The following is a 13774-nucleotide window of genomic DNA, read 5'->3' as shown; positions in this document are numbered from 1 at the left end:
ATGAAATTATGTTTTCTGCAGAAAAGTAGATGGAAGCAGACATCATCATTGTAAGTGAATAAAATAAGTTAACTGTCACAAGATCAAATATTTCATGTTTTCTTTCTCATGTGGAACTAAGAGGAAGTGAAAGTAAAAGGACTGCTACAGTATACTATAATAGGAAATGGAGTAAAAAAATAAAGTAACCACACACTTTCAAATAAAATTGTATGCCTTATAATAATTGAGCTCATTTGGTTGCACAATTAGTATACAGTAATAAAAATCATACATATTTAATATTTATAATTAATAGTTATTATTCTAAGCACTAATGCACATAAAATACACACATTTATGAATTTTATATTGATATTCCCTCTCATACATATATTATGCTTCAATACAATTGATTCCCATGTACCATCTCCTGTCTTGTCTTCTCCTTTAACCTCTCTCCCCACTTCCTTACTCTTCCTAGTTGTCAGTTTACTTACTACTTTCAGGTTGATTTATTATTCTCTTTTTACAGCCCCAACCTTGTTCTGCTCCTGGTCCACCCTCTGACTGTTTAACATCCCATACCTCCTCCCCAGTCTCCAAGAGGATGGCCCCACCCAAACCCACACCAACCAAACCTCCCCATGCCCTGTGACCTCAAGTTTCTTGACAGGTGCATCTTTTCTGACTGAATCCAGATCCATCATTCCTCTGCTGTATATGTGTTGGAAGCCTCATATCAGCTGGCGTCTGCTGCCTAGTTGGTGGCTCAATGTCTGAGAGAGCTCATGGGTGCAGGTTAGCTGAGACTGCTGGTCTTCCTATGGAGTTGCCCTCCTCCTCAGCTTCTTCCAGCTTTTCTCTAATTCAAACACAGGGGTCACCAGCTTCTGTGCACTGGTTGGTTATAAATATCTGCATCTGACTTTCAGCTGCTTGTTGGGCCTTTCAGAGGGAAGTCATGATAGGACCCTGTTTTTAAGCACACTGTAGCCTCAGTAATAGTGTCAGGCCTTGGGGGCTCCCTTTGAGCTGGATCCCAATTTGTGCCTGTCACTGGACCTCCTTTTCCTCAGGCTCTTCTCCATTTCTGTCTCTGCAGTTCTTTCAGACAGGAACAATTCTGGGTCAGAGTTTTTGACTGTGGGATGGCAACCCCATCCCTCCACTGACTTTTTAATATATCTTTTATTTACTCTTCTGGCATGACAGAAAATGGGATATTTGTCTTTCTGAGAATAACTTATTTCACTTTCACATGAGTTATAGTTCTGAAAATAAGATTTCTTTCTTTATGGCCAAAAAAAAATATATATGTCTGCTGTATTTCCTTTATCCATTCATTTGTTGATGGATAACTTTACTGATTGTACATTGTGGACATTATGAATAGCTCTTAAATGAATGTGTATTCAGATATATTATACATGTACTGAAATATGTTACTAAAATTATATACACATTTAATGATGGTCTCCATAGGACCAGAAAACAGAAAATTTCATATGGAATTATAAAAGACCATGACTATCCAAAGCTATTCTGGGTAAAAAAGATCAAACGAAAGCTTCAGATCCAATCAGAAAGAGATTTACTATCTGCATAACAGCCCTCCACTTTTGCAACAGTGAGTACATTTTTCCTGGCAGGTCTATACTGTAGCATACAGGATTCTGGGTAAGAGTGCTGTCCTCCTTTCTCCGTTAGCAGCCTGAATAAGACCTTCCAGCCCTGGGAAGAGAAGCCCTCGGATGGAGAGCTTTCTGATCAGCTTGAGACTAAGTTCTCGATACTCTGAAACTATAGTGTGTGGTGTTCTCATCAATATTGTCTTACTATCTTGTTATGGTGTCAGCAAAAATTAATGGCAATAGCCTTGTTGAACAGGCATAGGAGGAGTTGAAAGGGAAAGTTAAAGGTGGATATGACCCAGAAACACTGTATATATTTATGAAATTTATCAAAAATACAAAAACTAATAAACAAATCAATACTGGAATCATAACATGCCTGATTTCCAGATACGTTGCAGAACCACTGTAACAAAAACATCATGGTATTGGCATAAAAGCAGATCCATGGATCAAGAGAGTAGAATGGAGGATGCTGAAGTAACATAGAATATGGTTGAGGAATGCATCGAGGTTGACTTCTGGTCTTTACACACAAGGGACCCACACACACTGGCATACATATATACATATATACATTTATACAAACATATACAAATGAATGAAATTACAGATTATAATGTCATATGACATGCTAGGGACCAAGAACTAGCTGGGTCATTCTGTTGGTTTTAAATTCCAAATGTGTCTTCTTTTATGTTGTATGATAAATTTCTTACCCATGTGACATTTGCTACATTTATTTTTTTATTAAAAAATAGATGTTTTCTCACCTAATATATACTGATTACAGTTCCTCCTTCCTGCACTCCTCCCAGTTTCTCCCCACCTCTTTGCTAATCCAGATCCATCTCCTTTCTCTTCCTGATTAGAAAATAATCAGGCTTCTAATGGATAATAATAAAATATAACATAGTAAAATAAAGCAAAACCTAACATATAACAATTGAACAAAACACCAAACAGAAAGAAAAGTGCCAAAATAAGCCTGGGGAAAGCACAGAAATTGATCATTTCTTGCTCTCAGCCTTTAATAGTATCCATGGCTAGTAGAGTCACCCTAAATACCCCAAATATTTTTTAAGCCACTAAGTTAATAAATCATATCTCATTGCTTTCTAATATAAAGAATAGCTCAAATAACATTTTAACTGTCTCTTGGACCTCTTTATGTCTTATCTAAATGGGAGGATAAAATAATTTACCAATAAATAGGATTGTGTTATAATTATGGAAAGGACAAGGAGGTTGAGTGTTGAGATGCACACTGATTTTAGTTTGTTGATGAATGTCCTGCAGCTGAAGGACACAGTAACACCATTCTTCACTGAGAAGCAAGCTCTGATTGATAACCACTTGTAAATGAATATTTAGTTTCCTCCATGGAGCCCTTCTGAGAAATGTATTGTTCTGAAGACTACCTTCCCAGAGGTAGATGGTAAATAGAAAATGAACTCAATTGCATTGTTCACAGTTCATTGTCACATGTTATATCCTGGTTTTCCTTTTTTTAAAAAAAATTACTTTAAATTATCTTATTACATTCTATTTTTTATTTTAATTTAATTTATGTATTTTTTCATCTTTCTTTTACCCTACAGGCTTCTGGAGTATACATTAAGAATTCCAGTTTAGTGTTTTTCTGGACATTCTGTGTGTGAATGAGTATGTCTCTGTTTTGTGCTTCTTATAATGTTTGTTTTGTACTTAATATAACCACTGTATCTGAGCATTACAAATGCAAGGATCATTTCTTAATTTGTTAAGTAAGTCTCACTAACTTGTTAGTACATCACAACATTGTAGTTTAAACTCAGGAGAGATAATAAAACTTATTGACCACACTGACATTACTTCTCGAAAATTAAATAATACCAATTAAGGGAAGCATACATGTACTATGTACATACAAAATACAAATTCCTATCCCTTAACTTGAATGTCAAATTGAAATCCTATAATTCTTTCATTACCAACAGATTTGTTGCAGTAATTATTAAAAACAATCTTGTGATATCCATCAATAAGCAGAGTTTGAATCCCATAGAAACATTAATTACCTACTCCCCAGTTGTGTGAGATAAAGGTTTGTTAAAGTCCTCTTGAGATGTTTTTCCTGTGAGGGTTCCATGAATAGAGATCTCTGTCCTGGTTGCCACTCCTTGATATGTGTTATCTCCACTGGCCTCTCACTAAAGGGAGTAGCTCAGAACAAGTGCCTCTTTTACATTTGTTTTTCTTATTGATCTGACTATTAACAGTTGCCTAGAAGCAATAATTAATTTCTCCCCAAATGGCATGTTATTAAAAGCATGTTTCCTGAGGGAAAATAACAGTGGTATTATTCATTTGGATAAAAGAGTAAACACACCTTACCACAGATGAGAAATGGTGAAAGTATTTTTGTCACACCAGGCATCCTTCACAGCAGATGTTCTTGGGATTACCTTTCTAATATTTATTTTTATGGATGAGCATATTATGAAATTTAAAGAGCTCAGATCATTTATCTAGGAAGGAAAACCAGGAAATGTACGACTAGAGCTTGTGATTGAGGGTTCCAAGCCAGTTGTGTTATTTTCTTTCATTTGGACATCTTTAACTTAGCCAAACACTAAGTAAGAGTCTCCAAACATATTTTCTTACTTTCTAGGACTAAATTATGAATTTTGTAGGAAGGTGCCATGTTTGCATGCTGCATTACTCAAGAAAGAAGGTAAGCCTCTGGGTCAGACCCAAAACCCTCATGAACTTGTGGAAAGCACTAACCAGAAGAAAATGAGCTCAGACATTTTCCCATTGGTTCACCTAGAGTTTACATGGTAGTATTTTATATATTACTATATTTGTATCAGAGATAATCAGAGGCTGTACACATAAATCCAGTGGTGATACTGTAAAAAAATTATATGTATTTATCATATGATATAAGAGAGTTATTAGAGCATGGGTCTCTGCTTTGCTGAAAATTGATTTTTTTATTTAAAACTACTGTAATCTTGGTTGCATATTTTACTGAAAATATAATATATTTTATATTAACTAATCCCAGAGTTTATGAGAAGATCAAATGGGATATAATTGTAAAATGTTATTGCAATTAAGAAAATCTTTGTAATATTTTTATAGGAGGAATGATTAATGAATGAGAACATATCAAACTTAAGAACAAGTTGTAAAATGCTCAGAGATAGTTGTAAAATTATATCAGATATAGCTACAATATTTAAAAGGTCTCAACTGAAGCTCTACTTCTAGGCATAAAGACTCAGCTGGCATTAGAAACATGATTTATTAACCATTACACAGACAGAAGAATTCTAAATCACTACTATAAGAAAATAAATCATCATGCTCTTCATGGCAAATAAAAATAAGAATAAAGCTCAATATCTATTGGTCTCAATGCTTCAGTCCAAAAATTCTCAACATTAGGTAATGTGTTGTGTCCATTACTGGGACCAAGAAATCAGAAAAAGGCTCATACCCAAGGCAGACACAGTGCTTATTAAGAGAATGAAGAAATGGACAGCACCTAGGATTTTATACAGCTTATTCATTTTTATTTTTTAAAAGGTTAACCAAAGGTTATATATAGATCAGGCCACTCCAAACATTTGAAGATCCAGCTGTTTTTATACAACTAACACTCAGAAAGACAGATAATTTGTTCTGAGTTGCATTTAAAGCATTCCCATGAGTTGCATATATTTCCTTGAATTCTTTCATTATATATCACATTCTCTTTATAAAAATCAAATAATACTAAAAAGATGTTGTTTCTCACAGAATATGCAATAAAACTTATTGAATAGAATGATTAGATGTATGAAACATCTCATTACAGTAGTTACATGTTGTGAGCCATCATGTGAGTGCTGGGAACTGAACCTACATCCTCTACAAGAGCAGACAGTGGTTTTAACCCCAAATAAATTCTGCAGTACCATCATCAAATTTCTAAAATAGTTAAATAAAAGACCTTTACAAGAAAAAGCAAATTCAAACCTTAGTTATAAATGTTCTTGATTTATAAATAAGTAGAAATTCCAAAACAGGCATGACTTAAGCAGGCTTCTGTATTTTCTTATGCAATTTCCATTAATGATAATGGGCATTAAAAATTTCACATTTACGAGGATTAAAAATTACATCTGCATATGACAGAAAATATATTCATCTTTCTAGGTGTGAGTTATTTCACTAGGGATAGTTGTTTCCAACTGCACCCACTTACATATAAATGTTATAATATCTTTTATTTTGTGTTTTATCTTATCCAAGGTTTCTTCTGTTGTAAGAATAGAAAGATAATGATACAAAGTAAAGGCTCTCCTATATTTTAAGTATTATAAAAATAAAAACATGTATTAGATGCATATATTACCTGCATTTTATCATCCACCATATACTTTTATAATCTAAGGTGCAGATATGCAAGTTTATATACATGATGACTAAAACATAAAAGAATTCTTGTGTTTTACAAAAACAGGTTATCTATTCACCTACAAAAAGAGAAATCTTGCATGAAAAATGAGAAGAAACTATCTGAAGGATAGAAGGGTAGGAGAGTATATTAAGAAGACAAATGTCATAGATTTTGTCAGCAAGTTTTAATTTTACTTCATCTGGAAGCTCCATCTTGTACATTTACCACTTCTAAATAAATATAGACAAAGCACTTTATTGGATCACAATGTATAATATATGTTATATAGTATAGTTCAAGTTTGGATTATAACTTCAGGCAAGAAAAAGTTTATGGGAAAACTTGTATTCATATATCTACTAAACAAATTCATGGACATTGTGTAAAGTATAGCTGGCATTTACATCCAAATGTTTCTGACCTGAAGATGAACTAGGGTCAGGAATCCAGGATACCTGGATGTGAGAGTAAAATGGGTTTACTGTAAAAACAAAATTTTTATTGAGTATATTCCATAATTCCTGGTATATAAGTTAAGGTTTTTGGTCTGTGGTAAAAGGCATGTCTTATGTATCTTACTCTACCATGAGACTAATTAAAGTTAAATTCACTGTCTTAAATATCCTTCCTTACTATAAAGTATTCTTTTTATATAACTTGACATATGTGGAATAAAGTAAAATTAAGTAAATTTTGCAATATTTCTGAAAGAATTAATGATATGAATGTTTATATGCTACCAAAATACTTCTGTTGAAATCCTAACCTGTATATTGATGACATTTCAATGCAAGTCACTAGGAGATGAACATGGAGTAGATAGAGTGAAAGAAGACCTCATGTGGCTAGAGTTGGCTTCTATAAGAAACAAACATCCAAGAGATAAGACCTTCTACCACAGAATAAGCAGAAGGCATGTAAAAACTAGGAAGTAGTACCTTATTACATACCACTGCTCCTGAACCTACACAACACGAAGAAATAAATTGGTGGTGTTTAGATTCTGTCTACAGTAAAAAGAACTAACCTAAAATTTTCAAAGCCCACAGTTTCATTAAGCACACACCCAAACGAAGATGAAAACTGAACAAAACAAAACAAAAACTCAAAAAATGAATGATAGGTATGTACTTCTGGCTATTGTATATTAACTCTAAAAAAATTAAGACATTAAATAATTCAATTTAGTGAAAAAATAATTTTTTTCTTGCTTTGAAAATTCAAATACAAACTTTGTGCTTTTCTAGGGAGCAATTAATCTGGCAGACTTATTGAAGACTTTTTCTCAAGCCTCAATTCAGTCATATGTGAAGTTACCAGAATGAGATAACTCATCTCTTCTAAACATGGTATGATCTACATCTAATTTAAATTAGAATTTTGCTGCCACAGCCTGTTTGGATCAGAATGCTGGGAGGGAACATTGGTACTCTGAGGAAGGCAGAGAGAGGACAGACAGAAAGGACCAGCAGCATCCTCTCCATTCTCATTCTCATCTCCTTTCTCTTTGCTAGAGGGCAGCCACATAATTCCCAATGGAGAACAATACTGAGGTGACTGAGTTCATTCTCACAGGGTTAACAGATAACCCAGAGCTCCAGATACCATTGTTCATTGTCTTCCTTCTCATCTATCTCAGCACTGTGCTTGGAAACCTGGGAATGGTAGGGTTGATTCTACTGGACTCACACCTCCACACTCCCATGTACCTTTTCCTTAGTCACCTATCTCTGGTGGACTTTGGTTATTCTTCAGCTGTCACTCCCAAAGTAATGGCAGGTCTCCTCTCAATAGACAAAATCATAACTCACAGTGCTTGTGGCACCCAATTCTTCTTCTTTGTGGGCTTTATAACCACAGAAAGCTTCCTCTTGGCTGCCATGGCTTATGATCGCTATGCAGCAGTGTGTAAGCCCCTGCATTATGCCACCACCATAACCACAAACACATGTGCTTGTCTTACCATAGGCTCTTATGTCTGTGGCTTCCTGAATTCCTCTATCCACACTGGGAACATTTTTAGGCTCTCCTTCTGCAAGTTCAATGTGATAGACCACTTTTTCTGTGATGCTCCACCTCTCCTGGCCATCTCATGCTCAAACACCTCTGTCAGTGAAACGGTGATTTTCTTTGTTGTGGGTTTTAATGCACTTTTCTCTATTGTGGTAATCACAATCTCCTACCTGTTTATATTCATCACTATTCTGAGGATGTGTTCATCTGAAGGACGCCAGAAGGCCTTTTCTACATGTGCATCTCACCTCACTGCAGTCTCCATCTTCTATGGTACCGTCATCTTCATGTATTTACAGCCCAGCTCCAGTCACACCATGGGCACTGACAAGATGGCATCTGTATTCTACACCATGATCATTCCCATGCTGAACCCTTTGGTCTACAGCCTAAGGAACAAAGAGGTTAAGAGTGCATTCAAAAAAGCTGTAGGGAATGCAAAATCTGCCACAACATTTATATTTTAGTTTTATAACAAATCTACCGTAAGATAGTTTCATTTGCTTTCTAACTGTATGCAAACTATTGACTCTCTAATCCATAGAGTTGTAATTATTAAAACAATTTTTCAGCTACTTAATAAGAGCACTAGAACCAATGGATTATAAGTAATCACTCATCAAGGCAGAATGCTAGATTTTTAAAAAATGTTTTAAATAGATACAGTCACATCCACTATCTCATGTTCATATCCAATTATGTGTGTATATGTGCACTGCACATGCATCCCTCTTGAATGAGAAACCAATGGGGGAAAACCATTACCTGCTATAATGACCAAGGTTAGTATCAAGAACATACAAAACTTTAAAAATAATAAAAACAGCCAGGCAGTGGTGGGGAACACCTTTAATCCCAGCACTTGAGAGGCTGAGGCAGGTGGATATGTGAGTTTGAGGCCAACCTGGTCTACAGAGTGAATTACAGGACAGCCAAGGCTACACAAAGAAACTTTATCTCAAAAATGAAAAGAAAAAAAAATAGTAAACATCAAAAAACTAAATCACCGAACTTAAAACCATGGCATAGAACTAAACAGAATTATCAAAGGAAGCAATAAAATTTGCGATGAAATACTCTTCAAATGTTCAGATTCTTAGCCAAGAGGAAAATTCAGATTAATACTATTTTGAGTTTTCATCTTACTCCTTCCTGTCAGAAAGTCTAAGACCAAAAATAAAAGCAAAAGATAAGAAATGCTGACATCCACGTAAGAAAAAATGATCACTTTTACACCATTCGTGGAGATGTAAACTGATGTGGTCACTATCGAACTCAGTGTGAAAGTCTCTACAGATCTACCACATGAACCAGCTATACTTGTCCTGATATATTCCCAGAGGATTCTGTATTCTACAGATATACTTGCTCATTTTTATGTCTCCTCTTTAAGGGCTTCTACATATTTACCTGTGTTCTCCTGTACTTCATTAAGGGACTTATTTATGTCCTTCTTAAAGTCCTCTATCATCATCATGAGAAGTGATTCTAATTCTATATCCTGTTTTTCCAGGATATAGATAGATCATTTAAGCAGAAACTAAACAGAGACACATGAAATTAACAGAAGTTATGATCCAAATGAATTTAACAGATATCTATAAAAACATTTCATCCTAAAACAAAAGAATATATTTTTTCTCAGCTCCTCATGGTACCTTCTCCAAAATAGATCATATAATTGGTCACAAAACAGGCCTCAACAGATACAAAAAGATTGAAATAATCCCTTACACCCTATCAGACCACCATGGACTAAAGTTGGTCTTTAATAATAACAAAAACAATGGAAAGCCCACATACACATGGAAACTGAACAATGCTCTATTCAATGATGAAGTAAAAAAAGTAAAGAAATTAAAGACATTTTATAATTTAATGAAAATAAGGACACATCATACCAAAACTTGTGAGACTCTATAAAAGTAGTGCTAAGAGGAAAACTCATGGCTCTAAGTGCTTACAAAAAGAAACTGGAGAGAACATACACTACCAACATGACAGCACACCTGAAAGCTCTCAAACAAAAAGAACCAAATATATCCAAGACGAGTACAGAGCAGGAAATAATCAAACTCAGAGCTGAAATCAACCAAGTAGAAACAGAAAGAACTATACAAAATATCAACAAAACCGGGAGCTGGTTCTTTGAGAAAATCAACAAGATAGGTAAATGCTTAGCCAGACTAACCAGAGGGCACAGAGACAGTATCCAAATTAATGTAATCAGAACTGAAAAGGGAGACATAACAACAGAAACTGAGGAAATTCAAAAAATTATCAGATCCTACAACAAAGGCCTATACTCAACAAAACTAGAAAATCTGAATGAAATGGACAATTTTTTAGACAGATACCAGGTACCAAAGTTAAATCAGGAGCAGATAAACCATGTGAACAGTCCCATAAGACCCTAAAGAAATAGCAGCAGTCATTAAAGGTCTCCCCACCAAAAAAGCCCAGTACTAGATGGTTTCAGTGCAGTATTCTATCAGACCTTCAAGGAAGACCTACTAACAATTCTCTTCAAACTATTCCACAAAATATAAACAGAAGGAACACTACACAATTCATTTGATGAAGCCACAATCACACTCATACCTAAACAACACAAAGACCCAAAAAAGAAAGAGAACTTCAGACCAATCTTCCTTATGAATATTGATGCAAAAATACTCAATAAAATTCTCGCAAACCGAATCCAACAACACATCAAAACAATCATTCATCATGATCAAGTAGGCTTTATCCCAGAAATGCAGGGATGGTTCAATATTCAGAAATCCATCAATGTAATCCACTATATAAACAAACTCAAAGGAAAAAAACCACATGATCATCTTACTAGATGCTGAGAAAGCATTTGAAAAAATGCAACATCCCTTCATGGTAAAAGTTTTGGAAATATCAGGAATTCAAGGTCCATACCTAAACATAGTAAAAACAATATACAACAAACCAGTAGCCAACATCAAACTTAATGAAGAGAAACTTGAAGCAATCCCACTAAGATCAGGGACTAGATAAGGTTGCCCACTCTCTCCCTACCTATTCAATATAGTACTGGAAGTCCTAGCTAGGGCAATTAGACAACAAAAAGATGTCATAGGAATACAAATAGAAAAAGAAGTCAAAATATCACTATTTGCAGATGATATGAGAGTATACTTAAGTGACCCCAAAACTTCACACCAGTGAACTCTTAAACCTGATAAACAACTTCAGCAAAGTGGCTGGTTATAAAATCAACTCAAACAAATGAGTAGCCTTCCTCTACTTGAAAGATAAATAGGCTTAGAAAGAAATTATGGAAATGACACCCTTCAAAATAGCCACAAATAATATAAAATATCTTGGAGTGAATCTAACCAAGCAAGTGAAAGATCTGTATGACAGGAACTTCAAGTCTCTGAAGAAAGAAATTGAAGAAGATCTCAGAAGATGGAAAGATCTCCCACAGTCATTGATTGGCAGGATTAATTTAGTAAAAATGGCCATCTCACCAAAAGCAATCTACAGATTCAATGCAATCCCCATTAAAATCCAACTCAATTCTTCACAGACTTAGAAAAAGAAATTCTCAAATTCATTTGGAATAACAAAAAAACCCAGGATAGTGAGAACTATTCTCAACAATAAAAGAACTTCTGGAGGAATCACCATCCCTGACCTCAAGCTGTACTACAGAGAAATAGTGATAAAAACTGCATAGTATCGGTACAGAGACAGACAGAAAGATCAATGGAATAGAATTGAAGACCCAGAACTGAACCCACACACCTATGGTCACTTGATCTTTGACAAAGGTGCTAAAACTGTCCAGTGGAAAAAGAATAGAATTTTCAACAAATGGTGCTGGTTCAACTGGAGGACTACCTGTAGAAGAATGCAAATCAATCAATTCTTATCTCCTTGTACAAAGCTCAAGTTCAAATGGATAAAGGACCTTCACTTAAAACCAGATACACTGAAACTAATAGAAGAGAAGGTGAGGGAGAACCTTGAATACTTGGGAACAGGGGGAAAGTTCCTGAACAGAACACCTAGATCTTATGCTCTAAAATCAAGAATTGACTATGGGAGCTCATAAAATTGCAGAGTTTCTGTAAGGCAAAGGACATTGCCAAGAGGACAAAAGGGCAACCAACAGATTGGGAAAAGATCTTTACCAATTCCACATCCAGTTGGACATAGCCTTACCTGAGGACCCAGCTATACCACTTCTGGTCATATACCCAGAAGATGCTCCAACATATAACAAGGACATATGCTCCACTATGTTCGCAGCAACATTATTTATAATAGCCAGAAGCTGAAAAGAACCCAGATGTCCTTCAACAAAAAATTAATACAGAAAATGTCATACATTTACACAATGGAATATTACTCAGCTATTAAAAACAATGAATTCGAGAAATTCTTAGGTAAGTGGATGGAACTAGAAAATATCATCCTGAGTGAGGTAACCTAATCACAAACGAACACACATGGTATGCATTCACTGATAAATGAGCCCAGAAGCTCACAATACCCAAGATACAACTCACAGACCACATGAAGCTCATGAAGAAGGAAGACCAAGTATGGGTGCTTCAGTCCTTCTTAGAAGGAGTAACAAAATACTCAAGAAAGCAAATATGTAAACAAAGTGTGGGACAGAAACTGAAGGAGGGGTCATCTGGAGACCATCCCACCTGGGTATCTATTCCATGTGCAGTCACCAAAGGTAAACGCTGACATGGATGTCAGGAAGTGCATGCTGACAGGAGCCTGATATAAATGTCTCCTTAGAGGTCTGCCAAAGTCTGACATATTCAGAGGTGGATACTCACAGCTAACCATTGAACTGATCAGGGGATTCCCAATGGGGGGGTTAGAAAGAAGGAGCTGAAAAAGCTGAAAGAGTTTGAGGCCCCATGAGGAGAGCAACAATACCAACCAACCAGAGCTCCCAGGGTCTAAACCACCAGCCTGGGAGAACATAGGGAGGGACCCATGGCTCCAGCTGTATATGTAGGGGAGGATGTTCTTGTCGGGCATAGGTGGAAAAGGAGATACTGGTTCTATGAAGGCTGGATGCTGAGTGTAGGGGAATTCGAGGGTGGGGAGGTGAGGGGGGGGAAGGGGGGTTAGGTAGTGGCACATCCTCACAGAAGCAGGAGGAGGTGGGATGGGATAGGAGGTTCCTGGGTGGAGGAGGGGAATGGGGTAAGGGGATAACACCTGAAATATAATAAAATATCCAATAAAAAATTTTTAATATATATATTCATATATTTTTAAAAGTTTGAATGTGGTTTCTCTGTAACAAGGGGACAATCCCTCTCCCAGATATCATAGGCTAACAATTACTCTTGGTTATACTTTGTAACTTAGAACTAAGACCCTATTACTAAAAACATACTATAGTAAAATCATATGACATAGAAAAATCAATCTGGTATCAACTTAGAAGTTTCATCTCTACTCACTAGCTTTCACAGTGCTGGAAGATGATATTTACACTACTGGAGTAGAAAAGTATTCAAAAATCATGCCAATTTGTTATTACAAGCTACTGGAAAGACAGATCCATTGGTGCAATGGTGATATGACTTGTGTAAAAGTAATTAATCTCCTTATTTATGGATTTAAAGCTCATTTAAATAGGCATAACTTGTGCCTAGTACCATTAACTGGGCCAAAGAAACATAGGTGGCTAGGTGATAAGCCTTAG

At 35.6% G+C, this 13774-nt stretch overlaps 1 protein-coding gene across 3 annotated transcripts; it reads left to right on the top strand.

The window, feature by feature from the left end:
- The first annotated feature begins 3824 nt into the window (after positions 1–3824).
- LOC117720370 (olfactory receptor 5B12-like) lies at positions 3825–13138 on the top strand. Of its 3 annotated transcripts, XM_076918125.1 has the most exons (3): positions 6127–7168; positions 7293–7394; positions 7560–13138. In XM_076918125.1, exon 3 carries the CDS (start codon positions 7581–7583, stop codon positions 8523–8525), a length of 945 nt encoding a protein of 314 aa, XP_076774240.1. In that variant the 5' UTR covers positions 6127–7168; positions 7293–7394; positions 7560–7580; the 3' UTR covers positions 8526–13138. The 3 variants fall into 3 exon arrangements, with proteins under 3 accessions (XP_076774244.1, XP_076774240.1, XP_076774236.1); XM_076918129.1 differs by lacking the exon at positions 6127–7168 and adding an exon at positions 3825–4329 and having other exon boundaries at positions 7293–13138; XM_076918121.1 differs by having other exon boundaries at positions 7293–13138.
- The last annotated feature ends 636 nt before the right edge of the window (positions 13139–13774 follow it).

The sequence above is a fragment of the Arvicanthis niloticus genome, chromosome 1 (assembly GCF_011762505.2).
Source record: "Arvicanthis niloticus isolate mArvNil1 chromosome 1, mArvNil1.pat.X, whole genome shotgun sequence".
Classification (NCBI taxonomy): Eukaryota; Metazoa; Chordata; class Mammalia; order Rodentia; family Muridae; genus Arvicanthis; species Arvicanthis niloticus.
This window is presented reverse-complemented; position numbering and strand designations above follow the sequence as displayed.

Coding starts and splice junctions, on each gene's coding strand:
- LOC117720370 (XM_076918129.1), top strand. CDS start 7,581: ATGGAGAACAATACTGAGGTGACTGAGTTCATTCTCACAGGGTTAACA.